This window comes from Oncorhynchus masou, chromosome 24, assembly GCF_036934945.1.
Source record: "Oncorhynchus masou masou isolate Uvic2021 chromosome 24, UVic_Omas_1.1, whole genome shotgun sequence".
NCBI lineage: Eukaryota > Metazoa > Chordata > Actinopteri > Salmoniformes > Salmonidae > Oncorhynchus > Oncorhynchus masou.
In genome coordinates this window covers 80,444,455-80,471,272 of record NC_088235.1, presented here as the reverse complement: position 1 = coordinate 80,471,272, position 26,818 = coordinate 80,444,455, and the positions used below count along the sequence as shown (strand labels likewise).

At 46.9% G+C, this 26,818-nt stretch overlaps 1 protein-coding gene across 1 annotated transcript in view; it reads right to left on the bottom strand.

Annotated features, from left to right (window-relative positions):
• Positions 1 to 1,337: 1,337 nt before the first annotated feature.
• Positions 1,338 to 26,818, bottom strand: part of LOC135512773 (protein unc-13 homolog A-like) — a 56,580-nt gene continuing 31,099 nt past the window's right edge. Inside the window, exons 23-41 of the mRNA XM_064935134.1 lie at positions 24,598 to 24,687; positions 24,216 to 24,350; positions 23,824 to 23,957; positions 23,622 to 23,707; positions 23,196 to 23,322; positions 22,851 to 22,947; positions 21,973 to 22,116; positions 21,771 to 21,848; positions 21,564 to 21,641; positions 21,196 to 21,284; positions 20,526 to 20,675; positions 19,944 to 20,067; positions 13,943 to 13,972; positions 12,470 to 12,526; positions 12,291 to 12,371; positions 10,051 to 10,198; positions 5,205 to 5,297; positions 4,916 to 5,075; positions 1,338 to 4,586 (exon numbers count right to left, since the gene is read on the bottom strand). Coding sequence (XP_064791206.1) covers positions 4,298 to 4,586; positions 4,916 to 5,075; positions 5,205 to 5,297; positions 10,051 to 10,198; positions 12,291 to 12,371; positions 12,470 to 12,526; positions 13,943 to 13,972; positions 19,944 to 20,067; positions 20,526 to 20,675; positions 21,196 to 21,284; positions 21,564 to 21,641; positions 21,771 to 21,848; positions 21,973 to 22,116; positions 22,851 to 22,947; positions 23,196 to 23,322; positions 23,622 to 23,707; positions 23,824 to 23,957; positions 24,216 to 24,350; positions 24,598 to 24,687 — 2,190 coding nt within the window. The 3' untranslated portion in view covers positions 1,338 to 4,297. The remainder of the gene's footprint in view (positions 4,587 to 4,915; positions 5,076 to 5,204; positions 5,298 to 10,050; positions 10,199 to 12,290; positions 12,372 to 12,469; positions 12,527 to 13,942; positions 13,973 to 19,943; positions 20,068 to 20,525; positions 20,676 to 21,195; positions 21,285 to 21,563; positions 21,642 to 21,770; positions 21,849 to 21,972; positions 22,117 to 22,850; positions 22,948 to 23,195; positions 23,323 to 23,621; positions 23,708 to 23,823; positions 23,958 to 24,215; positions 24,351 to 24,597; positions 24,688 to 26,818) is intronic.

The following is a 26,818-nucleotide window of genomic DNA, read 5'->3' as shown; positions in this document are numbered from 1 at the left end:
GACTGATCTACTTAGAAACGGTACTGATTAGATGCATAGAGTCAAATTGTACACACGTTTAAATATGGGAGCCACATATAAAAATTGGTGATACTATATGAAGTGCTTTCTGGAGCTGGACCACCAGAGTAAGTTGTAATTGGCAAGTGCAGCTACCTACACAGGTTCTGAGCAGAGTCACTGATGCCCTGTCTGATACCTGGGGCAGATGGACCAGAACCCAGGGGAGGGGAGGCAGTGTAGTGGGCTGTAGAGGGGAGGCAGTGTAGTGGGCTGTAGAGGAGAGGCAGTGTAGTGGGCTGTGGAGGGTAGACAAAGGAGGCAGTGCAGTGGGCTGTGGATGGGAGAGAGGGGAGGCAGTGCAGTGGGCTGTGGATGGGAGAGATGGGAGGCAGTGCAGTGGGCTGTGGAGGGGAGGGATGGGAGGCAGTGCAGTGGGCTGTGGAGGGGAGAGATGGGAGGCAGTGTAGTGGGCTGTGGAGGGGAGAGAGGGGAGGCAGTGCAGTGGGCTGTGGAGGGGAGAGATGGGAGGCAGTGTAGTGGGATGTGGAGGGGAGAGAGAGAGAGGAGGCAGTGCAGTGGGCTGTGGAGGGGAGAGATGGGAGGCAGTGTAGTGGGCTGTGGATGGGAGAGATGGGAGGCAGTGTAGTGGGCTGTGGAGGGGAGAGAGGGGAGGCAGTGCAGTGGGCTGTGGAGGGGAGAGATGGGAGGCAGTGCAGTGGGCTGTGGAGGGGAGAGTTGGGAGGCAGTGTAGTGGGCTGTGGAGGGGAGAGAGGGAGGCAGTGCAGTGGGCTGTGGAGGGAGAGATGGGAGGCAGTGTAGTGGGCTGTGGAGGGGAGAGAGGGGAGGCAGTGTAGTGGGCTGTGGAGGGGAGAGATGGGAGGCAGTGTAGTGGGCTGTGGAGGGGAGAGATGGGAGGCAGTGTAGTGGGCTGTGGAGGGGAGAGATGGGAGGCAGTGTAGTGGGCTGTGGAGGGGAGAGATGGGAGGCAGTGCAGTGGGCTGTGGAGGGGAGAGATGGGAGGCAGTGCAGTGGGCTGTGGAGGGGAGAGATGGGAGGCAGTGTAGTGGGATGTGGAGGGGAGAGAGGGGAGGCAGTGCAGTGGGCTGTGGAGGGGAGAGATGGGAGGCAGTGTAGTGGGCTGTGGATGGGAGAGGGGAGGCAGTGCAGTGGGCTGTGGAGGGGAGAGAGGGGAGGCAGTGCTGTGGGCTGTGGAGGGGAGAAATGGGAGGCAGTGTAGTGGGCTTTAGAGGGGAGGGAGTGGGGATGAGATGAGAGACCTGTCATTCCATTGACAGTCTTAATATAATCCAGTTTTGACATCACAGGAATACATACGATCCTATCCTGCAGGCTCAACCTCCAGGAACTTTAATCAATGATAAAGGGGTGAAAGTTGGGACCTTTGGTCCTGGAATGGCACTCAATACAGTATGGTTACAGTCTGGGTACCATGCATGCACTATGAGCTACAACACCACCAATACCCTGTAGGTACCCTGTGTTTACTACCCTTCCCTGTGTTTACTACCCTTCCCTGTGTTTACTACCCTTCCCTGTGTTTACTACCCTTCCCTGTGCTTACTACCCTTCCCTGTGTTTACTACCCTTCCCTGTGTTTACTACCCTTCCCTGTGCTTACTACCCTTCCCTGTGCTTACTACCCTTCCCTGTGTTTACTACCCTTCCCTGTGCTTACTACCCTTCCCTGTGTTTACTATCCTTCCCTGTGTTTACTACCCTTCCCTGTGTTTACTACCCTTCCCTGTGCTTACTACCCTTCCCTGTGTTTACTACCCTTCCCTGTGCTTACTACCCTTCCCTGTGTTTACTACCCTTCCCTGTGTTCACTACCCTTCCCTGTGCTTACTACTCTTCCCTGTGCTTACTACCCTTCCCTGTGCTTACTACCCTTCCCTGTGCTTACTACCCTTCCCTGTGCTTACTACCCTTCCCTGTGTTTACTACCCTTCCCTGTGCTTACTACCCTTCCCTGTGCTTACTACCCTTCCCTGTGTTTACTACCCTTCCCTGTGCTTTACTACCCTTCCCTGTGCTTACTACCCTTCCCTGTTTTTACTACCCTTCCCTGTGCTTACTACCCTTCCCTGTGCTTACTACCCTTCCCTGTGCTTACTACCCTTCCCTGTGCTTACTACCCTTCCCTGGGTTTACTACCCTTCCCTGTGCTTACTACCCTTCCCTGGGTTTACTACCCTTCCCTGTGCTTACTATCCTTTGCATGCTTTCTATGTGCTTCTTCTAAATGTGAGAGCCATGGATGTTATGAGATTTCCCCCCACATAGCTATCTCAGTCACATATCTATGGCAAGTTTCACCATTGAAGAGGGCAGGCAGGAGCAGTTCCGTACTATAGCCCTTGTGGACAGACCCTGTGTGCTCAGAACCAGGACCAAACAGCCTGGCCATTCTAGGTAAAATGTTATAGGTCATGTGTGCTTCCCCCAGCAGAGGGGAAGAAAGACAAAAAAAAGAGACCGTGGGGGTCACCCGTGGCCTGACATCTTCATTTGACAAGAGGTTGCTATGGCAACACAAGCGGTAAGAAACGTCTCGGTGTTTTGTCTCTAACTGCTCTCTTCCACGCTGACACATGTTGATCAGAGAGGTTAAGGGAGAGGTGGCTGTTTTCCAAGGCAAACTAATGGAGCTCTGTTTATACTCTGTACTGTACAGCCCACTAAATATTTCTGATCAAACAAGCAATAAACCTTCACCCAAAAAAATTGACTTGCATTCCACCAAGTAAAAGACACTTAGGAAATTCTCAAAGAATCTAAATATACTATAGACTATGTGTTATTCCACTATAATGTGCTCTATGTTCTTGATGGCTTTCTGTGATTTACACATTTACACAAACAGGCAACACTGGTGTCTACACAAGGTCAACATTGTAACAATATAACACAAACAGTATACAGATGTACTATCTTAATTTGATCACTCTGTTGTCGCAGAATTTTTTCCCGGCGCTGCAGCAAATGCAAATTGTAATATATTCAAGGATTAAAAATGCTTGTAATGTTTGTCATTTCCACTTTCAAATGTCAGACGTGATTTATCCTAACTAAACATTTAGAAACCCCTACAAAAATGTCCATTAATTATAATCCACATAGTAATTCACATTTCCTGAGAAACTGTTCAAATTAAGATAGCACACCTGTATACACACTCATTCATCTCCTTCTCTTGAACATACACCCACACACGTGCTGATGAACCACAAAGCTCCGAGGCTTGTCTTCATCAGGTTGCTCTCACTATGTACTGAAGACAGACAACAGGTTTGACAGGACAAGGCATTAGAGGGTTTCAGGCAGCAGGGTAGACAAACAGACAGACAGACAGACAGACAGACAGACAGGGACACTCTCTTCCAAGTGCAACGTCTTCATATAGTCTGTAAATATACCATAAATTCACTGATAATATCTCAAATGAATACTTATAAACATTTACATTTATAATTTGTCCAGCCTGCTCTGCTATAGATACTCCATGTCGGAATGAGAGAAGATCCAGAATTCAGCCTATGGTGGACAACCCATGGAAATGGTATCATAACCCAGTGTGTGTAAACCTGACTCTTTGGAATGTGTGAGGCCTAAAAGCCTGATGGTCTGCTGTTCACCGTTGGTCCTGTTGACTTGTGCTTAGGGCTTGACTTGGCATAACATCATGGATTGATCCATTGGCATTAGTCTAGACAAAGGAAGGGATCGTGGAGTTAATGTAATAGAAGACACGTCAAGACTTTCAAGGCTACAAGAACTTCATCTCCCGGAGCTTTTAGATACCGCTGCATGAAACTAGTCGAGATTGGCAGATTCTAGTTCAAATGTGTGATCGGAGAGCACTAAGACATGGCCTATGCTATGGGAAATAGAGAGAGAGAGAGAGAGAGAGAGAGAGAACAAGGGTACTCTATATACTCTATGACTTAAACTCTCTGTGTGTGTGTGGATGTGTTGTAGAATGTTGGTCAGTGTTGTGGGGTTTGCTGTGTTTACGATTATATCTATGCATTTTTACAAGATAAATAATCATATTCATAATAAAGACATCAGTGCTTTCAAGACAATCAGGGCAATGCCTGTAGATGGTATCACGTCTTCTTCAATGAGATGTATGTACAGTATTGTAGTAAAGAACTGTTTCTCTGTGCTTGTCCAACACTACAACATCAGGGCAGTGGTTTGACTTGCAGTCAGTCTGCAGAAGGACTTCCTCGCCTGTAGGTGGTGCTGATCGAATAAAGATTTTGCCCTCTCAGCCTCGGCCTTCCTCGGGAGAACGCTGGTCTGACTTGAGCTTGACGAACTCCTTTGCCACGTCGTCGTTGTTGCGCTGGGACAGGATGCGGAGGACGGTGAGGCCCGTCTCGTCCATGTGCACGCGTTTCCCCAGGGGGAGCCAGCACGCCACGCTGCCCCTAGAGGACATGTCTTTCAACTGCATCACGGCCATGCCCACCGTACGGTCCTCCCGGGCGAAGCAGTAGTCCTTCACACACACCTGCAGCTCGTAACACTCTGTGCCCACCTCGTTACTGAGGGTGCTGCAGGGAGACGAGACAGAGACACACCATTCAAATCAATGCATCTACACTGATCCACCACTCGCATAAGGGAGGTGGTCCTCTTCAGTTCTGTTGGTAGAGCATCGCTCTGACAACGCCAGGAGAGTGGGTTTTATTTCCAGGACCACCCATACGCATGATAAAAGCATATAGGTGGTCTGCTAAATGCAATATAATAATCATAATAACTGTAAATAGATGAAAAACTGACAAGATTCCCTATCCATATTCAACGTGACAACTTCCACTACTGCGCCACCACAATCGGCAGACGCTTTGTACCACTGAGGCCAGACTGTAGTACTCACTATGTGAACGTTTCGTTGTATTTGGGGGCGTAGCTGTTGTTCTTGGACTTGGTGGCATACTTCCTCTTCTTGTCAGCCAGGTGAGGACCGATGATGTAGATCTCCACGAAGGGACGGAACACCCCCGTGGTCTGCCACCTCAGGTCATTGGCTGCCACCACTGAGACAGAGAGGGAAAAAGAAAAGGGGGGGGGGCATTTATTAACAATGTTTTAACACACCGTCCGTAGACATTTTCTGTGTCTGTGGACGGTGTGTTACAACCTCTATTTAGACTGTGAACGCTGACCTTTGACGGTGACCTTGTGCTCTCCAGTGTTGGGGTGGGTGAAGATCTCCACGTGGATAGACACCTCTCCCACGGCGTCGTCCACTCCAGAGCCTGGCACAACAGGGAGGGGGCACAAGTCACTCCTCTTATCTCGTTTACTGCTACTGCAGACACGGCCAACACTATAGCCAGAATACTTTCCCTTCAGCTCATACTCCCTCAATGAAAGTACAATACAGCCATTATAGGCTGTGTGCTTAAGTATGGCAGATGTAATTGTGTCTGAGAGTTGTAAAACAAACATACACTACATGATCAAAAGTATGTGGACATGGTCATTAATATGGAGTTGGCCCCTCCTTTACTGCTATAACAGCCTCCACTCTTCTGGGAAGGCTTTCCACTAGATGTTGGAACATTTCTGCGGGGACTTGCTTCCATTCAGCCACAAGAACATTAGGGAGGTTGGGCACTGATGTTGGGCGATTAACCTTGGTTCGCAGTCGGTGTTCAATTCATCCCAAAGGTGTTCGATGGGGTTGAGGTCAGGGCTCTGTGCAGGCCAGTCAAGTTCTTCCACACTGATCTTGACAAACAATTTCTGTATGGACCTCGCTTTGTGCACGGGGGGGAATTGTCATGCTGAACAGGAAAGGTCCTTTCCCAAACTGTTGCCGCAAAGTTGGAAGCACAGAATCATCTATGCTATAGCTTTAAAATTTCCCTTCACTGGAAGAAAAACAGCCCAAGACAATTATTCCTCCTCCACCAAACTTTACAAATGGCATTATGCATTGGGGCAGGTAGCGTTCTCCTGGCATCCGCCAAACCCAGATTCGTCCGTCGGACTACCAGATGGTGAAGTGTGATTTATCACCCCAGAGAATGCATTTCCACTGCTCCATAGTCCAATGGCGGTGAGCTTTACACCCCTCCAGCCAATGCATTGAGCATGGTGATCTTAGGATTGTGTGCGGCTGCTCGGCCATGGAAACCCATTTCATGAAGCTGCCGACGAACAGTTATTGTGCTGGCGTTGCTTCCCAAGACAGTTTGGAACTCGGTAATGAGTGTTGCAACCGAGGACAAACCATTTTTACGCGCTACGCACTTCAGCACTCGGCGGTCCCGTTCTGTGAGCTTGTGTGGCCTGCCACTTCGCGGCTGAGCTGTTCTTGCTCCTAGACGTTTCCACTTCACAATAACAGCACTTACAGTTGACAGGGGCAGCTCTAACAGGGCAGAAATTTGACGAACTGACTTGTTGGAAAGGTGGCATCCTATGACGGTGCAACATTGAAAGTCAATGAGATCTTCAGTAAGACCATTCTACGGCCAATGTTTGTCTATGGAGATTGTGTGTTCGATTTCATACACCTGTCAGAAACTGGTGCTCTTGAAATAGCCAAATCCACAAATTTGAAAGGGTGTCCACATACCTTTGTATATATAGTGTATGGGAAGGTTTGAGAAATGCCTCTGGTGCTGAAGTGGGCCCGTATGAGACAATCATGCAGCTAGGAGTGGTTTTGGGTTGGAAATGTCTTTTCACTCAAGAGTTCCAGGCAAAATAAATACGAGAACCATCTGATGATATTTCAAGATCTTAGGATGATCTTATGTAGCCACTCATAGCTGTCCAGGGGGTAGGAGCCTGTCAGTCAGGATGCGGGGGGGTGACAGTGGGATAGAGGAGACTGGTGGTAAGAGAGGAGAGGGTTATCTTGGTCCTCCTCTACTGCTGCTGGGCATAGCAGGCAAGTAACATGAGATGAGATGGATCCAGTCAGACGGAGAGACCCATTCCTAGCTAAACCCTTTACCCAGAGCAAGCATGGCAACTAGAGGGACCTTGCGGTGAGAGCAGCCCATCGGCCCCAGCCCAGTCACAAGTTATCCTGAGGCAGGGTGCAGACATGCCTATTGAGGGCTTGTTAACTTGTGACTTCTGGTGGGATTATGCCCAGAAAGCCAACAGGATTTGAGCTGCACACGACCATGGTATGTGTATATCCTGCCACACAACACAGGATAACTCATCCTTGGGTTTGGGGTCTTGGCCTGGGGGTCCATCGATCCATGCTGCTAGGACAGGGGGCGGGGGAGTTAGGGAGATACATGCAGGGCCCTGTAGAGGGCTCCCAGTCAGTTACGGACAGCTTGTCTGGGAGGGAAGAGGGGTGATGGGGAGTGGGTAGGTTGATTGACTTTCTTTGCCTAAAATGTGATCTCAGTTTGTAATGATTTACGTCTCTGTATGTTTTAATCAGTGGTGACTGAAAGCAGACTGAGTGTCAGTGAGTGACAGGCTAGTGAAGCCAGTGTTCTATAGGAGGGAGGTAACAGAGTTCTGGCAGCTCTGTCTGTTTCTCTCCAGGGGCATGATGTGACTGTCAGTCCTCCAGTCACTCAGAGAATGCAGCACTCAGCCATCTGGCCTCCCTTTCTGTTGAGGCTCACAAAGACAGGCTAAAGATACACTCTTCTTTGTGGAATAAGAGCTAAACTGGCTATAATTAAAAGTCTGCACGATACAGCATGAATTAATACATAATACAGTAGGTATGAAGCCTGGCACTTCATCAAGGCTAAAAGTTCCCCTTTTGGAAAACGTCCTGCATTATAATACATTATAGAGGGCGAGCCGTGTGTGTGTGTGGAGAGACTCTTCCTTCCTCTTCTACTGCTGTAATCCACCTAATATCTCAAATCTCATTATTTGACCATAACGCACATCCTCCACTACTCAGCCTACATCCGGCAGCTGACAGGAACTAGTACAATAATGGCATATTACAGAGTATTTCAGTGAGCTTCTGACGTAGACATGTGAGTCACAGGGAGTGATTCTAAGTCATACTGGTGAAGAGAGGTTGAACAAGTGTGACTTCCTGTGAGAGCAGCGGAAAACAAGAGGAGAACAAATATTGTCTGTAGCCGAGGTTATGCTCTACATGTACCTGTGACTCCTGGGCTCCCTGGTGTGTGTGTGTGTGTGTGTGTGTGTGTGTGTGTGTGTGTGTGTGTGTGTGTGTGTGTGTGTGTGTGTGTGTGTGTGTGTGTGTGTGTGTGTGTACAGTCAGTGGGGGGCTAAGTTTAGCAGTTTAGTGACTAAACCTCTGAAGAGGAGTCGTGGAGTCAGCTCCCTCAGATCTGATGCATACTGACAGAGAGCACATCACCTGACCCCAGGGACCACTGCTGATTGGACGATTTGGTGTTACGCCCAGAGGGAGGAGGGAACTTTCACCTCCTGTCACTGCTGGAGGGACCTGCCCTGGGGAGTGCGACTGGCCACTCTGTACCATTGAGGGACGGTGGAGTGTGTGTGTTTAGATAAGGGTATGGTATGGGAGGGTGCCAACAAGGACAGGGAGCCCTTCCAGACAAACTGAGCCACACTTCACCATTCAGGAAGGAAGAGAAAAAAATCTCTCTCTCTCTCTCTCTCTCTCTCTCTCTCTCTCTCTCTCTCTCTCTCTCTCTCTCTCTCTCTCTCTCTCTCTCTCTCTCTCTCTCTCTCTCTCTCTCTCTCTCTCTCTCTCTCTCTCTCTCTCTCTCTCTCTCTCTCTCTCTCTCTCTCTCTCTCTCTCTCTCTCTCTCTCTCTCTCTCTCTCTCTCTCTCTCTCTCTCTCTCTCTCTCTCTCTCTCTCTCTCTCTCTCGTAACGTGGTTCCCTTTGTATGATGGCTACCATGCCTTAGTAGTTTCTGGTCATACATACTGGGTATGTATATGTAGTACATACATCATATGTGTGTACTGTATGTCATCATATGCATGCATGTCCCTATGCACGTGTTAGGATGTTTGTGCATGCTATTGGGCTGTCAGTGTGTGTTTGTGGATGAGGTTAAGGTTGAGCAGGCAGGAGGGTAGTCTGAGGATGCAAGGAGGTCTGGCTTCTTGGCGGCCTGGTGTTTCAGGCCCTTAGTGTCCACATACCCTTCTCTGGGTACACATCCTCACTAGCCGTGAACCTCACCCCCTTCCCGCCGAAAACTAGCGGACAGAGGGGGACGAGGAGGAGGAAGAAGGTGAGAAGAAATAGAAGAGACATGGAGAATTATAAAGAGTGCAGAGATAGAGTCAGAGAGTTTAACTGATTAATAATAAACTATTATCAGTGACATCTACTGAAGTTACATCATTAACCATCCAACGTAACTCGATGCAGTCTATGGCGTTGCTCATTCAAGCCACACACACAGCTTCCTTCCCACTGTGTCGTCGCTATGACGTGTGGTTTCACAGTCTCCAAAAGCACCAAAGTTATTTGTTCTAATTACATTTCAAATGACCATTCATTAAGTGGGGTATCCAGCCAGGGGCGTTCAGAGACAAAGTGTGTCAGTGTTTCCACCGCGTAACACACCATCACTGTTATCTCATGATTGAGGGATGAGGAAAAGGGAGAAGGACAGGAGAATCTCTCATTCATTTTTCATCTGAAAACGCCTGTCCGGTCACATTACGCGTTTCTCTTTCTGCCCCCAGAGAGCCTGACTGGAGACTTGACTGTTTCATACCGCGGAGAGAGGAAGCACTCCTCCAAAGTGTTTGATTCTGCTCTATAAAACCACGGACATATTGAACAGGAAATAAAAACAATGGGTGTCTGGGCAACCCTGGGGTAAACACAACACGGGGATATGCTAGAGAATGTCTCTGGTGCATACCAGTACAACAGGATACAGTTTCATGGCATCATACTACAATCAATAACTGGCCATATTACACACATCAATGTCCATAAAGATACACGGACTGTACAGGGGGAGGAAGTAAAGAAAGGTAAGACTTGAGAGTGAGAAAAATAGAGAGAGAGAAACTGGGGGAAGAGATGGGGTGGAGAGGCACCCTACCTTGTGCGTTCTGAGATGAAACAAAGGTCTTGATGAGTTTGTCTGTGGCCTGGGTGTAGAGGGACAGGGCGTAATGTAGAGACAACAGGTCAGGACTCTTCTCCAGGAAGGTTTTTTTCAGACCCACCCCTCCAGCATGGAAGTATTGCTACAGTACGGCAGAGAGAGGACAGAGTCAGACTATAGCTGTTTCCAAACTAGGCTGAAGTGTGTTGAGTATGCACACAAGACCCACAGCCGTATGTCACTGAAATAAACTACATGCAAACCAGTGGGGGTCAGTGTCGTTATGAGGGAGGATTCTTTTTTTTCATGAGCATGGCCTTAGTTCTATTACCCCATGTTGGATGACTGTCATTCATATTCCATTCACCCAGTTCAATGTAACATAAATTGGCTACTACATGATACTCAAATTTTCCCTATACCCATCATGAGGTTGCTACAACCAAGCCTATGAATGAACGTTTACAATGTAGGTGCACACAGGTCGATAGAAAATGTTTAGGTTTCAGACAGTGACACATGGAAAGACAGTTACACATTCTATACTGCCTTGCACTCTTGCCTGCATCTAGCTGATCTAGAGTGTAATCAATAGTCCAACAGTTGCAAACGAGAATTTCTATTGGACAAATTCAGGTATGTTTTATCCCTGTTTCATTTGCTTCCGTTTAAGAAACGTTTTTCAACAGAATCGACGGAATGAATACACCCATGATCACGCATAAACACAGTTCACTTTCATAGCAGCCACGTTGTATTCATTCTAGCCTCTATGCACTATCCTCTCACCTTTACTCTTGGTTTGTGGACTTCAGCTGTATGTGACCAGGTGAAAAAACCTTTCCAAGCCAAACCATTTCCTAACCGCTACACAGCGCCTACATCATTGTCCCCATATTAGCTAAAGTAACGTCCTAGTCAACATAGCAAATAGAATGAATGCATTAGTAAACCTGCTTCAATCATGCAGTAATGTTACAGTGTACAGTCAGTAAGAAGTTAGAATGGTGGACCCCGTTGGCAATAAATTAATAAAACCAAAAGCTTACCTTGACTTGGAAGTATTCCAGTGTTGTGTTGGAAAGTCATAGCCAGCTAGCTAACATAGCATCCTTCTGTTTGAGTTGGGTTTTTGAGTTACTAAATCTAGCCAGCTGCATTTGCTTCCTAAGTAAGTGAAACTGAAAGTGAACATTTTTGAAGAAATTAATTTGTTGAAAACTGTCTAACTATTGTTTTTCTCGCTCTTTGAGTCAACTACTCACCACATTTTATGCATTGCAGTGCTAGCTAGCTGTACCTTATGTTTCAGTAGTAGATTCATTCTCTGATCCTTTGATTGGGTGGACAACATGTCAGTTCATGCTGCAAGAGCTCTGACAGGTTGAGGACGTCCTCTGGAAGTTGTCATAATTACTGTGTAAGTCTATGGAAGGGGGTGAGAACCATGAGCCTCCTAAGTTTTGCATTGAAGTCAATGTACCCAGAGGAGGACGGAAGCTAGCTGTCCTCCGTCTACACCATGGTGATACCCTACAGACTGCTGTTGAGGCTACTGTAGACCTTCAATGCAAAACAGTGTGTTTTAATCAATGATTTGGTAATGTGAATATATTTAGTATAGTTTTATTTAAAAAGGATAACTTTGTTTTCCAATTTTTATTTTTATCATATTCACTGAGGAGAATGGTCCTCCCCTTCCTCCTCTGAGGAGCCTCCACTGATGCATACCCATTTCAGACATTATACAGACATTCCATTCGTACTTCTTAGTTTCTTTCTGGGATAATGATACTGATGTTTCCTGAGGATGCACTACTCTGGTAACACACTGTGGTTTGGTATTCTACAGCTATAGCACTCTTGGCATGAGGAAGAGCATTAGTTGCCATTTGGCTCACTGACAAGTCCTTATTCAAATGACCATTACAAATTAGCCTCATTTACCTCAGCTTAATCTGCCTTAAATCAAACGACACAGGCTACGGAGGAATTCCTCCTCACACTGTATCTTTAAAAGAGCCTTTCTAGATTAGGGTTGCTTAACTGCACTAGCCTGAGGCGTACACGTTTACTGACCTTCAACAGAAGGCCTAAAATGTGCTACTCTCTTGTTCATAATATAATATGATGTGCATTTTAAACAGTGATCAAGTCAAAGTGTGTGTGTGTGGGCACACGTGCGTGCACGACTGTAGCTGAGGTCCTGGAGAGAGAGGGGTGTTGGGTTGTACCTTGATGGTGTCCAGAGCCAGTTCTATCACAGCACACTGCTTAGGGGACAGTGCCTTGGCCTCCTCACGACCCATGTGCTCCTGAGAAACACACACATACAGATTAACAACACAAACAAATAACTCATTATCTGAAATACAGACAGTGCCAATGTGGCACGAGATACGATATGTGCTACCTTTATCTTGGAGAGCTGTCCCAGCTGTTTGGCAGCGTTGGAGATGAGCTGAGTGCCCTAGAGGCGAGCAGAGGTATAAAAAGAGGGGGGGAAGAGAGGGAACAGAGAACGAGGGAAGAGGGCGTTATTATCGTCACGCCACAGGGTAGCTGTCACACAGACTAACGTCACATCACAAAGGACAGACACAGTTCTGAGTCATTCATATTCACATACACACTCCAAAACTCACTTAACACATCAAAGGACTGTCAGAAATATGATCATACTTGTCATTATCTCGCAGACAGACAGACAGACAGACAGACAGACAGACAGACAGACAGACAGACAGACAGACAGACAGACAGACAGACAGACAGACAGACAGACAGACAGACAGACAGACAGACAGACAGACAGACAGACAGACAGACAGACAGACAGACAGACAGACAGACAGACAGACAGACAGACAGACAGACAGACAGACAGACAGACAGACAGACAGACAGACAGACAGACAGACAGACAGACAGACAGACAGACAGACAGACAGACAGACAGACAGACAGACAGACAGACAGACAGACAGACAGACAGACAGACAGACAGACAGACAGACAGACAGACAGACAGACAGACAGACAGACAGACAGACAGACAGACAGACAGACAGACAGACAGACAGACAGACAGACAGACAGACAGACAGACAGACAGACAGACAGACAGACAGACAGACAGACAGACAGACAGACAGACAGACAGACAGACAGACAGACAGACAGACAGACAGACAGAGGTTCAACAAGCCAGAACCCTACAGCCTGCGCAGTAGCACTGTGGTGATATATCCCATATCTATGACGACTCTGTGATACTCTGTTAGCAGAATATATCAATAAGTGCTCCACACAGTACCCATCACCATGGTCACACCTTATCTGTAAGATAACACTCTTCAAATTAGAGCAAAAACAACAGAAAAACAGACAAAACAAACTAAAAGACCTGTACAAAGACTCAGAAGCATTATCATCCTACAAAAGGATTATAACAAGAAGGGTTCCACTCTCATCTCATAAATGTGGCTGATCAAATCATTTATGGCATTATGGACGCTCAATGCCAGTCTGTTGAACAACAGGAAGACTGCAGCAGGAACATGGTCATGCAGCGGGTCAACAACAGTCCGGCCCTAAAGGCTGTTTGTTAGTGTGCTAATGTTGTGTAATGTTAACCCTCCATGTGTCCAGCACTACTTGGGTTGTGGCTGGGAGGCAGGTAGCTACAGATAGGTTTACAGGGGGTGGCCCACAACAGACAGGACGGTACGGTAAACCGGCAAAGAGGAACGCCGTTTTAAAAACAAAGGTGAGAAACGATCGCTTCCACCACTTTGTTTCGAACGGAGAGGCGAGAAAACACAGAAAGAGACATAGAGAGGAGAGAAGACAGGACACATTGAGCTAAAGTGATTTTAGTCCTTACATCACTGTGACAAGCAAGCTTCACCCTCCCCTGTAAAGAGAGGACATTGGTTAATACTTCAGGAAGGATCCTGTCCCCACAGTCTGATTGGCTGACTGACTAATTGCGTGGACATCTCAGTAATTGTCCGTCTGATAGGCTAATTGATATGGATCAAAGCCAATCCATTCTAGCTCTCTTTTTATAAATGGGTCCGACAAGTAAAATCTACAGATCAAACTCTACAGATCAACATAAGGTCTATTTCTGCCTTTATAATCAACCTTAAGAGTTGAGCCTACAGCTGGCCAGTCAGGTTTATATCAGTATGAACAGTTGATCCAGCATGGTAATGAACCCATACTAGCTGCCTATAAAGGGACAGGCCACTGATGACCGACAATACAGTTGAAGTCGGAAGTTTATATACACCTTAGCCAAATACATTTAAACTCAGTTTTTCACAATTCCTGACATTTAATCCTAGTAAAAAATTCCCTGTCTTAGGTCAGTTAGGATCACCACTTTACTTTAAGAATGTGAAATGTCAGAATAATAGTAGAGAGAATGATTTATTTCAGATTTTATTTCTTTCATCACATTCCCAGTGGGTCAGAAGTTTACATACGCTCAATTAGTATTTTGTAGCATTGCCTTTAAATTGTTTAACTTGGGTCAAACACTTCAGGTAGCCTTCCACAAGCTTCCCACAATAAGTTGGGTGAATTCCTCCTGACAGAGTTGGTGTAACTGAGTCACTTTTGTAGGCTTCCTTGCTCGCCGCACATGCTTCTTCAGTTCTGGCCAAACATTTTCTATAGGATTGAGGTCAGGGCTTTGTGATGGCCACTCCAATACCATGACTTTGTTGTCCTTAATCCATTTTGCCACAACTTTGGAAGTATGCTTGAGGTCATTGTTCATTTGAAAGACCCATTTGCGACCAAGCTTTAACTTCCTGACTGATGTCTTGAGATGTTGCTTCAATATATCCACATAATTTTCCTCCTCATGATGCCACCTATTTTGTGAAGTGCACCAGGCCCTCCTACAGCAAAGCACCCCCACAACATGATGCTGCCACCCCCATGCTTCACGGTTGGGATGGTGTTCTTTGGCTTGCAAGCCTCCCCCTTTTTCCTCCAAACATAACAATGGCCATTATGGCCAAACAGTTCTATTTTGTTTCATCAGACCAGAGGACATTTCTCAAAAAAATACAATATTTGTCACCATGTGCAGTTGCAAACCTTAGTCTGGCTTTTGTATGGCGGTTTTAGAGCAGTGGCTTCTTCCTTGATGAGCAGCCTTTCAGGTTATGTCAATGTAGGACTCGTTTGACTGTGGATATAGATACTTTTGTTCCTGTTTCCTCCAAAATCTTCACAAGGTCCTTTGCTGTTGTTCTGGGATTGATTTTCACTCTTCGCACCAAAGTACGTTCATCTCTAGGAGACAGAAGGTGTCTTCTACCTGAACGGTATGACAGCTGCGTGGTTTATACTTGCGTGTTATTGTTTGTACAGATGAACGTGATCACTTCAGGCTTTTGGAAATTGTTCCCAAAGATGAACCATATTTGTGGAGGTCTACCATGGATTGATGGCAGCATTCGCGTTAAACTGAAAGCGCGAACCACTGCTTTTAATCAGGGCAAGGTGACCGGAAACATGACCGAATACAAACAGTGTAACTATTCCCTCCGCAAGGCAATCAAACAAGTTAAGCGTCAGTATAGAGACAAAGTAGAGTCGCAATTCAACGGCTCAGACACAAGAGGTATGTGGCAGGGTCTACAGTCAATCACCAATTACAAAAAGAAAACCAGCCCCGTCGCGGACCAGGATGTCTTGTTCCCAGACAGACTAAATAACTTTTTTGCTCGCTTTGAGGAAAATACAGTGCCACTGACACGGCCCTCTACCAAAACCAGCGGACTCTCCTTCACTGCAGCCGACGTGAGTAAAACATTTAAACGTGTTAACCCTCGCAAGGCTGCTGGCCCAGACGGCATCCGCAGCCGCGCCCTCAGAGCATGCGCAGACCAGCTGGCTGGTGTATTTACGGACATATTCAATCAATCCTTATCCCAGTCTGCTGTTCCTACATGCTTCAAGAGGGCCACCATTGTTCCTGTTCCCAAGAATGCTACAGTAGTGGAGAGGGTAGTAAGTTTTAAGTTCCTCGGCGTACACATCACGGACAAACTGAATTGGTCGACCCACACAGACAGAGTTGTGAAGAAGACGCAGCAGCGCCTCTTCAACCTCAGGAGGCTGAAGAACTTTGTCACCAAAAGCACTCACAAACCTCTACAGATGCACAATCAAGAGCATCCTGTCGGGCTGTATCTCCGCCCACAACCGTAAGGCTCTCCAGAGGGTAGTGAGGTCTGCACAACGCATCACCGGGGGCAAACTACCTGCCCTCCAGGACACATACACCACCCGATGTCACAGGAAGGCCATAAAGATCATCAAGGACAACAACCACCCGAGCCACTGCCTCTTCACCCTGCTATCATCCAGAAGGTGAGGTCAGTACAGGTGCATCAAAGCAGGGACCGAGTTACTGAAAAACATTTTCTATCTCAAGGCCATCAGACTGTTAAACAGCCACCACTAACATTGAGTGGCTGCTGCCAACATACCGACTCAACTCCAGCCACTTTAATAATGGAAATTGATGGAAAAAATGTATCACTAGCCACTTTAAACAATGCCACTTAATATAATGTTTACATACCCTACATTACTAATCCCATATGTATATGTATATACTGTACTCTATATCATCTACTGCATCTTTATGTAATACATGTATCACTAGCCACTTTAAACTATGCCACTTTGTTAACATACCCTACATTACTCATCTCATATGTATATACTGTACTCGATACCATCTACTGCATCTTGCCTATGCCGTTCTGTACCATCACTCATTCATATATCTTTATGTACATATTCTTTATCCCTTTACACTTGTGTGTATAAGGTAGTTGTTGTGAAATTGTTAGGTTAGATTACTCGTTGGTTATTGCTGCTCTGTCGGAACTAGAAGCACAAGCATTTCGCTACACTCGCATTAACATCTGCTAACCATGTGTATGTGACAAATACAATTTGATTTGATTTGAAGCAAAGAGGCAATGAGTTTGAAGGTAGGCCTTGACATACATCCACAGGTACACCTCCAATTGACTCAAATTATGTCAATTAGACCATCATAAGCTTCTAAAGCCATGACATAATTTTCTGGAATTTTCCAAGCTGTTTGAAGGCACAGTCAACTTAGTGTATGTAAACTTCTGACCCACTGGAATTGTGATACAGTGAATGATAAGTGCAATAATCTGTCTGGAAACAATTGTTGGAAAAATTATTTGTGTCATGCACAAAGTAGATGTCCGAACTGACTTGCCAAAACTATAGTTTGTTGACAAGAAATTTGTGGAGTGGTTGAAAAACAAGTTTTAGTTACTCCAACCTACGTGTATGTAAACTTCTGACTTTAACTGTACCTCCACCAGTCTGCAGATAGAGTCCATTTACACATCTCACAATGAAAAGCTATGTCTAACAGATATCTAACATTTCAAAATATAACATTTATTTATTTTAATATTAGGAAAATGAAAAATATTCCAGAAATATAAATAAATAAAAGTAAATCAACAGAAACCTTGATTTTCCAGACCAGGTACGAAAACATTTCGGAAAAAGCTTAAAGGCAGAAAAGAGCTTTTCTTTAGGCATTGAGAGTGTTTTTGTGCGGTAAAGCAGAAGTGTGTTCTTAGACATAATGTCTACTGCGTGTGTATGTCACCAATCCTGAACTCCATAAGCGTAGAATACTTTTTCTGGTATAGACCAGCCTTGGTGAAAGTATATACCTTAGAGTATCACTATGTTATTGTGATTATCATTCTACAACAACAGGACATGGAACCAAACCAGGACAGATCAACACAGCAGGCCTGCAGAGACATACTAGGAGACTTACTACAGTGGAGTTGGAGAAGATCAGACGCAAGCAACAGACCCACATAGGGCAGGGTGACACACTTCAAACAGGGAACACGTGGGGGGAGTGGAAGAGATAGTGGAGAGGGGGGCTGAGAAGAGAGGGTGGGCACCAGATATTAAACCATCACAACGCCAGTCACCCATAGAAGGAGTCCTGGAACACGATGCAAGAAGAACAAGGCAACAGCTAGAGAAGTGTCACTTCCTAAGGACAGGAGAGTGTGAAGGAGAGAGAGAGAGAGAGCACAGAGAGGGGCAGGGCAGGGGGCAGTGGGAGGCAGGGGGTTGCCCGATTGGAGGGTTTGTAGGGGGGAGGGCGGCACCCTCTCTGAGTCAGTCAGGAATGCACCATGCTGCTGTCACCTCAGAGAGAAAAGGACAGGGGTGGACAGGAGAAGAGAGGAGGACAGAGAGAGGAGGAGAGGAACAACAGAGCAGGTAGAAGACAGAGAGACAAATAGGAGGAGTGAGGATGTGTGGGGGGGGGGGGGGGGATAGTTTGCAGCCACATATAGCAGAGGACCGACCACCTTGCACTAACGGACTGTGGGACAGACAGACACACTGACACACAGGAGTGCCGTACTTACAATCATCTGTGGAGGAAGAGCAGTGGGAGCAGGATGTAATAACCAGAAAGAAGGGTCAGTGACGCTGTAAAGAGCCCCAGATCAAGTCTCCAAGCAGCAGCAACACGCATATCAGATGGATGGGCAGAGGGCCAGAGGGACCTACAGTACTGACTGAGACTAGGGCTGTGATGATACCATGTTCCATGGCAAAAATGAAAACACAAAGCAGCCCAAACCCTTTGGTCCTTTAAAAACCTGCTGTATGTAAAATATTGTGTGCTGTAGCTTGGAAAATAACTAAATGTGACTCTGGATGACAACATAATGATGTTTGTTTCCAACATTAGGGCTTTTTTCCTAAGGAAGTTAAATCCGCTTTGTGTTTTGCTTCCTTGCCACGATACTAACAAGTATCGTGATACTGGTATCGTCCTGGCCCTAGCTGAGACTGGTACTGGTACTGTAACACCCCCTCTGGACCCTGTCTCTGCACCCGTGGGAGAGTTGAGAGAGTGGCCGGGGACTAACCGACCATACACTACTATAGAATGATGTGAGGCTCTTTTGTTACCAAATAAAAATGAGAACAGATATATCAAAAACAAAATAAATACCGGCTGCTTTCCAACATGAAAGGCTCAGAACTGAGGGCAAATCCTGGGTCCAAATTGCACTTTTTTTGTGTGTCTATTTTACTTTTGAGTTTGAAGTAGTTTAGATGTTAGTTTGTGTCTAGGAGCACTATACTGGAGAGCAGCCATGAGCTGGGGTTAGAATGATATGATGCACTCCATCCCACTTTTGGGTTTCACCTAAATCCATCGAGTGAATGGAAGAGTTGGGGTCTTTTTGTATGTGGGCGTGGGGGCTGGGGAGAGCGGCGCATCAGGCTCATCTTAATCACTAATCTGATCTATTGATCCTTACAGTGTAAGCAGAGGAGCCGTCTTATAATGTAGACAAAATGCCTGCCATCTCAAACCTACTCCTCATCCTGTCGAATAGCTGTCCTGGCTACTCACTGTGGGAGAGTCTTCACTGTACCAAATGTTGAAGTCAGATCAAATATTCACATACCACATATCAGAGCAGAGTGCCTTGACTAAAAATAACTGTGATCTGTCTTGGTTCCCATCCCATACTGAGAGGTGGCTTGTGCCTGTGTAGCAGTTGGCTTTGTGGGTAGTGTTGGCAGTGTGGGCTGTGTGTGTGCATTGAAGTATGTGAGACGATGTGCATGTCAGTGTGTGTATGTGTGAGTGTGTGCATGTTAGTGTGTGTGTGTGTGTGTTTGTGTGTGTGTGTGTGTGTGTGAGTGTGTGCATGTCAGTGTGTGTGAGTGTGTGCATGTTAGTGTGTGTATGTGAGCGTGAGCATGTAGTGCATAAGTACGTGTGTGCTCAGAGGGGTGGGTGTTCGTACCGTCTGGTCGGTGAGAGGGGGTAGGACGATAGTCTTCTCCATGGTGTTCATCACCAGTTTCCACAGCTCCTTCAGAACACGTTTCAGCACCGTCTTCTCACAGATCTTAGCAAACAGCGTCAGGCTGACAGGAGGGAGAGAGAGAAGAGAGAGAGGAGAGAAGAGAGAGAGAGAGAAACAGAGAGAGAGAGAGAGAGAGAGAGAGAGGGGAATAATGAACGACAGAAGGGAGTCCAACAGAGCTCCACCCAAGATTTCCAAGAACTGGAGCGAAATATACAGAACCGAAAGATCAGAGAGAGAGATGAGACAGAGATGAGACAGAGAGAGATGAGACAGAGAGAGATGAGACAGAGAGAGAGATGAGAGAGAGAGAACGAGGAGACAGAGAGAGCGAGAGATGGAGAGACCGAGAAAAAGAGAGAACAAGATGTGAAGAGGAGAGATGAGTTGAAAGAGAGAGCGACAGACATAGGAAGAGAGAAAATAAGACAGACGGCAAAACCGAAAGAGACTGGGAAAAAAGACAGCAGAAAGAGACACTGCTGCCAAAAAGTGATTAGCAACATCTCTGTCACTCACTTGCTGTCCAGGAAGTCCATGATGGGCTGCAGCACATTGTCAGCGTCCTGGGCCACGCTACTGCAGTTGTTAGCCCCCACGTTGGTCCCCTTCACCTGGCCAAGAATGTCTCCCATCTGTTTCACGTTGTCCTCAATCTGCGGCTGGAAACTACACACAAACAGACACACAGGAGACGTAACGTGGTTAAAATGTAACCATTTTGACATATTGGTGCCCAGCAGTGTGCCCAGCAGTGTGTCCAGCAGTGTGCCCACCAGTGTGCCCAGCAGTGTGTCCAGCAGTGTGCCCAGCAGTGTGCCCAGCAGTGTGCCCAGCAGTGTGCCCAGCAGTGTGCCCACCAGTATGCCCACCAGTGTGCCCAGCAGTGTGTCCAGCAGTGTGCCCAGCAGTGTGCCCAGCAGTGTGCCCAGCAGTGTGCCCAGCAGTGTGCCCACCAGTATGCCCAGCAGTGTGCCCAGCAGTGTGCCCACCAGTGTGCCCAGCAGTGTGCCCACCAGTGTGCCCAGCAGTGTGCCCAGCAGTGTGCCCAGCAGTGTGCCCAGCAGTGTGCCCAGCAGTGTGCCCAGCAGTGTGCCCAGCAGTGTGCCCAGCAGTGTGCCCAGCAGTGTGCCCACCAGTGTGCCCAGCAGTGTGCCCACCAGTGTGCCCAGCAGTGTGCCCAGCTCACCTGACAGAGAAGATCCTGCTGAGATCATCCATCACAGTATTCAGCTTCACCTGCAGGTCTTTCAGGAAGTCACTGGCCTCTTTGCACAGCTGAAACACACACAGACACACACACAGGGAGAGGGAAAAAGTAACAGTGAGACTGGCAGAGCACCGGGGCTCTCACACAGAGCTCTCAGCGGGCACACGGAAACATTCCCCAACAAACAGACGGTCTCGGAGAATAGATGCCCTGAGCAGAGAAACCTGGTTAGTGAGACAGGCTAACACACAGAGACACACACCACACACACACCGAGACACTCTCAACACATACACAGTCAGATACAGCCTGGGCTGGGGGGAAACAGGGAAAAGAGAGCCACTCACGTCCTTTCCTCCCATGGCCTCAAACATCCTCTCCAGTTGAACTCTGAGCTGCTGGATGTTGTTGATCAGGATGCATGGCTGCAAACAACACAAAGTCATTAAGCACTACACTATCCAAATATCGCACATTTCCACTGAAATGCACAAGCACTGGACTGTAGTGCTTCCCCATACAACATGTGTCATGTCGAGTCATTGGCCACTCACCACTTTCTCCATGTTGACGTAGTTAGCAAAGCACTTGGAGATGATGTCAGCGTAGGACAGGAGAACGTTACCGATGGTCTGAGGAGAGAGAAGGCGATAGGAGTATGACAACCACTGTCTCTGTGACTGGCCATGCTGGCTCAGCTTATCACCATGCAGCCATTAAGGAAGTGGATATAGTGTGTAGAATACTGTAGTGTACCTTGGCAAATCGTTTCATATAGTTGCCTACGATCTGGGGGTCGGGACACTCCAGCTTGCGGATGATCTCAAAGCTCTGGTTGAGCTGAGAGAAGACGTCCACCACGGAGCAGGAGAACAGAGCATGTTCCGACGTTACCTGGAACTGGAGGGGGAGAGAAGAGAGGAGAGAGAGCATTAAGAGACTGGGGAGGGAGGAGAGAGAGACTGGGGAGAGAGGAGAGAGAGACTGGGGAGGGAGGAGAGAGAGACTGGGGAGAGAGGGTAAGGAAGAGAGGAAGAGAAGAGAGTGAAGAGAAGGGGAGAGGAGTAGGAAGACATTTATTGATTGTTAACATCAGGGGAGAGAGAGGGGGGGAGGAGGAATAAAGGGAGAGGTTTGAGAGATGGAGTATATGAAAGAGGGAGGAGAAGAGATGTTGTGAGGGCTGCAGGACCACTGAGCTCTGAGAGCATAAATAAACATGATTGTTGTGGTCTGGTTCGAGGATCTCTAGGGTTGTTTGAAGCCGGACAGCAGACCAGACAAGGTAGACGGCCGGTCTGTGGCAGTTCCCAAGGGTTGCTGGGTAATGAGAACATGACTCATTAATCCACAGGTTGGTACAGTCAAACGCTATCTCCCTACACGAGAGCAGTCTGAGCAAATCTCTTTATAGTCTCTCTCAACACTTTATCAACTTTTTGTGCTTTGGATTCCATTGTCTCAGGGAAGTATTTAATGAGTGCAGGAAAGGGAGAGGATGAGAAGTCTGCCTGATGACTAGGATGGTAAAATGAGGAAGCGACAAAGGAAGGGATTACTTTCATTCTGCCACAACCAATGTGACTCAGCACTTGCATTTTGAGGAGATGAGGAGAAGAAGTGGAAAAGTTTACCCCGTCTTTTTTGTCCCTCTCCAGCGCACCGTGCAGGAAGTCTCGAGACACTTCCTCATTCTCGTCCAACCACTGGATGACAAACGGCTCAAACCACCTAGGAGACATCACACGGGGGTGGTTTGATATGAGTCGACCCCACTGGAAGTTGTCATTTCAAACAACTTCTGCGGCTGTAGAGTCCATCTGGTCTTGCTGATGGGCTGTGCTGTACAGTACCAGATGGGAAGTGTTTTGTGTGTGTGAGAGTGTGTGCGTGCTTGTGTATGCCTGCATGCATGCATACGTGTGTGTTAATGTGAGTGTGTGTGTGTGTGTGTCATCATGGCACAGGGTGGCACTTACGCCGGGTACTCGGGCACACGGCTCTTGAAGAAGGGCAGGTCTTTGCAGTACTCGTTGTAAAGCCACTTGACTTTAAAATGCAGGTTCATGTAATCCGCACTCTTACACAGCCGGTTCTTTTCATGCTCTGAGAGAGAGAAGAACGAGAGAGGGGAGAGAGAAAATGAGAGAAAGAGAGAGAGGAAAGACAAAGCTCTTAATTAAAGAGCAAATGAGCCCAGAGGGGTGATCTATTCTCCGCCATGTAGTGCTAACAGGCTAATCGAGAAAAGCCCTTATGCTCTGGCAAACCGCCTCAGTGCCAATAGTGTCATATCTGCTTGTAAACGCACCCTGACAGCCCCATAAAAACAGAAGAAGAGACTAAGACTGTTAGGACAGAGCTAAACCACTGGTGAGGATGGTGCGACTTCATTCAGTGCTCACCCTCCATGGCGTACTTCATATCCTGAGCAAACAGGTTCCACATCACCTCAGCACTGATTTTACCCACATTGAGCTCCTGAGGAAACCTACACGTTGTAGACGGTAAGAAACACAGAGTTATGTATTGATGTAGAGGAGAGAGACAGAAAGCGAGAGAGACAGCGAGACAAAGAGACTCAGAGAAAGAGAGGGACAGACTCACTGGTTGAGGCAGGGTGTGTAGGAGTTCTTGTCCTCTTCTATGATGGACACGATGAGGGTGATGAGTTTGGACCAGAAGTCCAGGTTCTTGATGCTGGGACCCTGCTCCTCTGGGTGATCCACTCCTGGCTTGGCCTGGACAAAACAAAACACACTGAGTCACTGGGATACTTTCACATTGGTCACTATCGTAGCTTAAGACATGCAGACATAACACAAGAGTTTAATGAGGCAAAACAAAAGGCTTGTAAATCCCTATCTAAATCCTGTACAGGCTTGATGGAGACCAGCCTGAGGTGTTAATGACACGGACAGAGACACACGCCTTCACAGAGCGCGCACACACACACACACGCACACACACACATGCGCACACGCACGCACACAGCCTACCGGATCTGTCTGGTACTCCCGGCTGTAGAGCTCGTGACAGTTATTGAAGATGTATTCATAGGTGGAGTTGAGACAGGCCTTGACACAGTCCTTCACCACCTGACTGGCTCTGGGGGGACTCTGTAGCTCCTGGACCTGAGAACAGTCACAGACAGAGAGAGGATCCTCAGACTAGGAAAGCCCCATACAACCACACTCAGTCAAAGGAACTCAGTGAAGATGGATGTCTGATAAGAGCACGTAGTGTAGCGATACTGTACAGTGTGAACAAGAACAGAGACATGTGGCACCAACAGAGTAGAGAATACGAGTCGAGGAACATGTATTGACCAGAGCAAAGCAGAGGCGATCCAAGCTGATGAAGATGTAAAGAGAGAGTTACCTTCATCCTGAAGAAGGTGATGCTGGTGAGCAGGTCCACCGTAGACTTGAGGTCCTGCAGCCTCTCAGAACTGCTGGCTGGGAAGTTATTCTGTTACACACAGAGAATAGAGCAAATCAGATCAAAAATCACATTTTATTAGTCACATGCGCCGAATACAATAACCTTACAGTGAGATGCTTATTTATGAGCCCCTAACCAACAATGCAGTTTAAAAAATACAGATAAGAAATAAAAGTAACAAGTAATTAAAGAGCAGCAGTAAAATAACAATTACAAGACTATATACAGGGGGGTACCAGTACAGAGTCAATGTGCGGGGGCACTGGTTAGTTGAGGTAATATGTACATGAAGGTAGGGTTATTAAAGTGACTATGCATAGATGATAACAGAGAGGAGGAGCGGTGTAAAAGAGGGGGGCAATGCAAATAGTCTGGGTAGACATTTGATTAGATGTTCAGGAGTCTTATGGCTTGGGAGTAGAAGCTGTTTAGAACTACCCTCTGTAATGCCTTGCGGTCGGAGGCCGAGCAGTTGCCATAGCAACCAGTCAGGATGCTCTCGATGGTGCAGCTGTAGAACCTTTTGAGGATCTGAAGACCCATCCAAATCTTTTCAGTCTCCTGAGGGGGAATAGGTTTTGTCGTGCCCTCTTCACGACTGCCTTGGTGTGCTTGGACCATGTTAGTTTGTTGATGATGTGGACACCAAGGAACTTGAAGCTCTCAACCTGCTCATGAGATGAGAATGGGGGTGTGCTCGGTCCTCTTTTTCCTGTAGTCCACAAACATCTCCTTTGTCTTGATCACATTGAGGGAGAGGTTGTGGTCCTGGCACCACACTGCTAGGTCTCTGACCTCCTCCCTATAGACTTTCATCGTTGTCGGTGATCAGGCGCAGGCGTTGTGCCTGGTCGTGCAGTCATGAGTGAACAGGGAGTACAGGAGGGAACTGAGCACGCACCCCTGAGGGGCCCCTGAGTTGATGATCAGAGTGACGGATGTGTTGTTACCTACCCTTACCATGTGGGGGCGGCCCATTCGCACATAGGTGTTCCTTTTGTCCAGGTGGGAAAGGGCAGTGTGGAGTGCAATAGAGATTGCATCATCTGTGTATCTGTTTGGGCAGTATGCAAATTGAAGTGGATCTAGGGTTTCTGGGATAATGGTGTTGATGTGAGCCATGACCAGCCTTTCAAAGCACTTCATGGCTACAGACATGAGTGCTATGGCTCAGTAGTCATTTAGGCAGGTTACCTTAGTGTTCTTAGAAACAGGCACTATGTTGGTCTGCTTAAAACATGTTGGTATTCAACCTTTCCCAGACTTACTGGGAAAGGTTGAAAATGTCAGTGAAGACACACGCGCACACGCGCACACACACACAAACACACATACATACAGTTGAAGTCAGAAGTTACCATACACCATCGCAAAATACATTTAACTCAGTTTATCACAATTCCTGACATTTAATCTTAGTAAAAATTCCCTGTCTTATGATCACCACTTTATTTTAAGAATGTGACATGTCAGAATAATAGTAGAGGGAATGATTTATTTCAGCTTTTATTCCCTTCATCACATTCCCAGTGGGTCAGAAGTTTACATACACTCAATTAGTATTTGGTAGCATTGCCTTTAAATTGCTTAACGTTTCGGGTAGCCTTCCACAAGCTTCCCACAATAAGTTGTGTGAATTTTGTCCCATTCCACCTGACAGAGCTGGTGTAACTGAGTCAGGTTTGTAGGCCTCCTTGCTCGCACACGCTTTTTTAGTTCTGCCCACAAACTTTCTATGGAATTGAGGTCAGGGCTTTGTGATGGCCACTCCAATTCCTTGACTTTGTTGTCCTTAAGCCATTTTGCCACAAATTTGGAAGTATGCTTGAGGTCATTGTCCATTTGGAAGACCCATTTGCGACCAAGCTTTAACTTCCTGACTGATGTCTTGAGATGTTGCTTCAATATATCCACATCATTTCCCTCCCTCATTATGCCATCTATTTTGTGAAGTGCACCAGTCCCTCCTACAGCAAAGCACCCCCACAACATGATGCAGCCACCCCCGTGCTTCACGGTTGGGATGGTGTTCTTTGGCTCAAAGCCTCCCCATTTTTCCTCCAAACATAACAATGGTCATTATGGCCAGACAGTTCTATTTTGTTTCATCAGACCAGAGGACATTTCTCCAAAAAGTACGATCTTTGTCCTCGTGTGC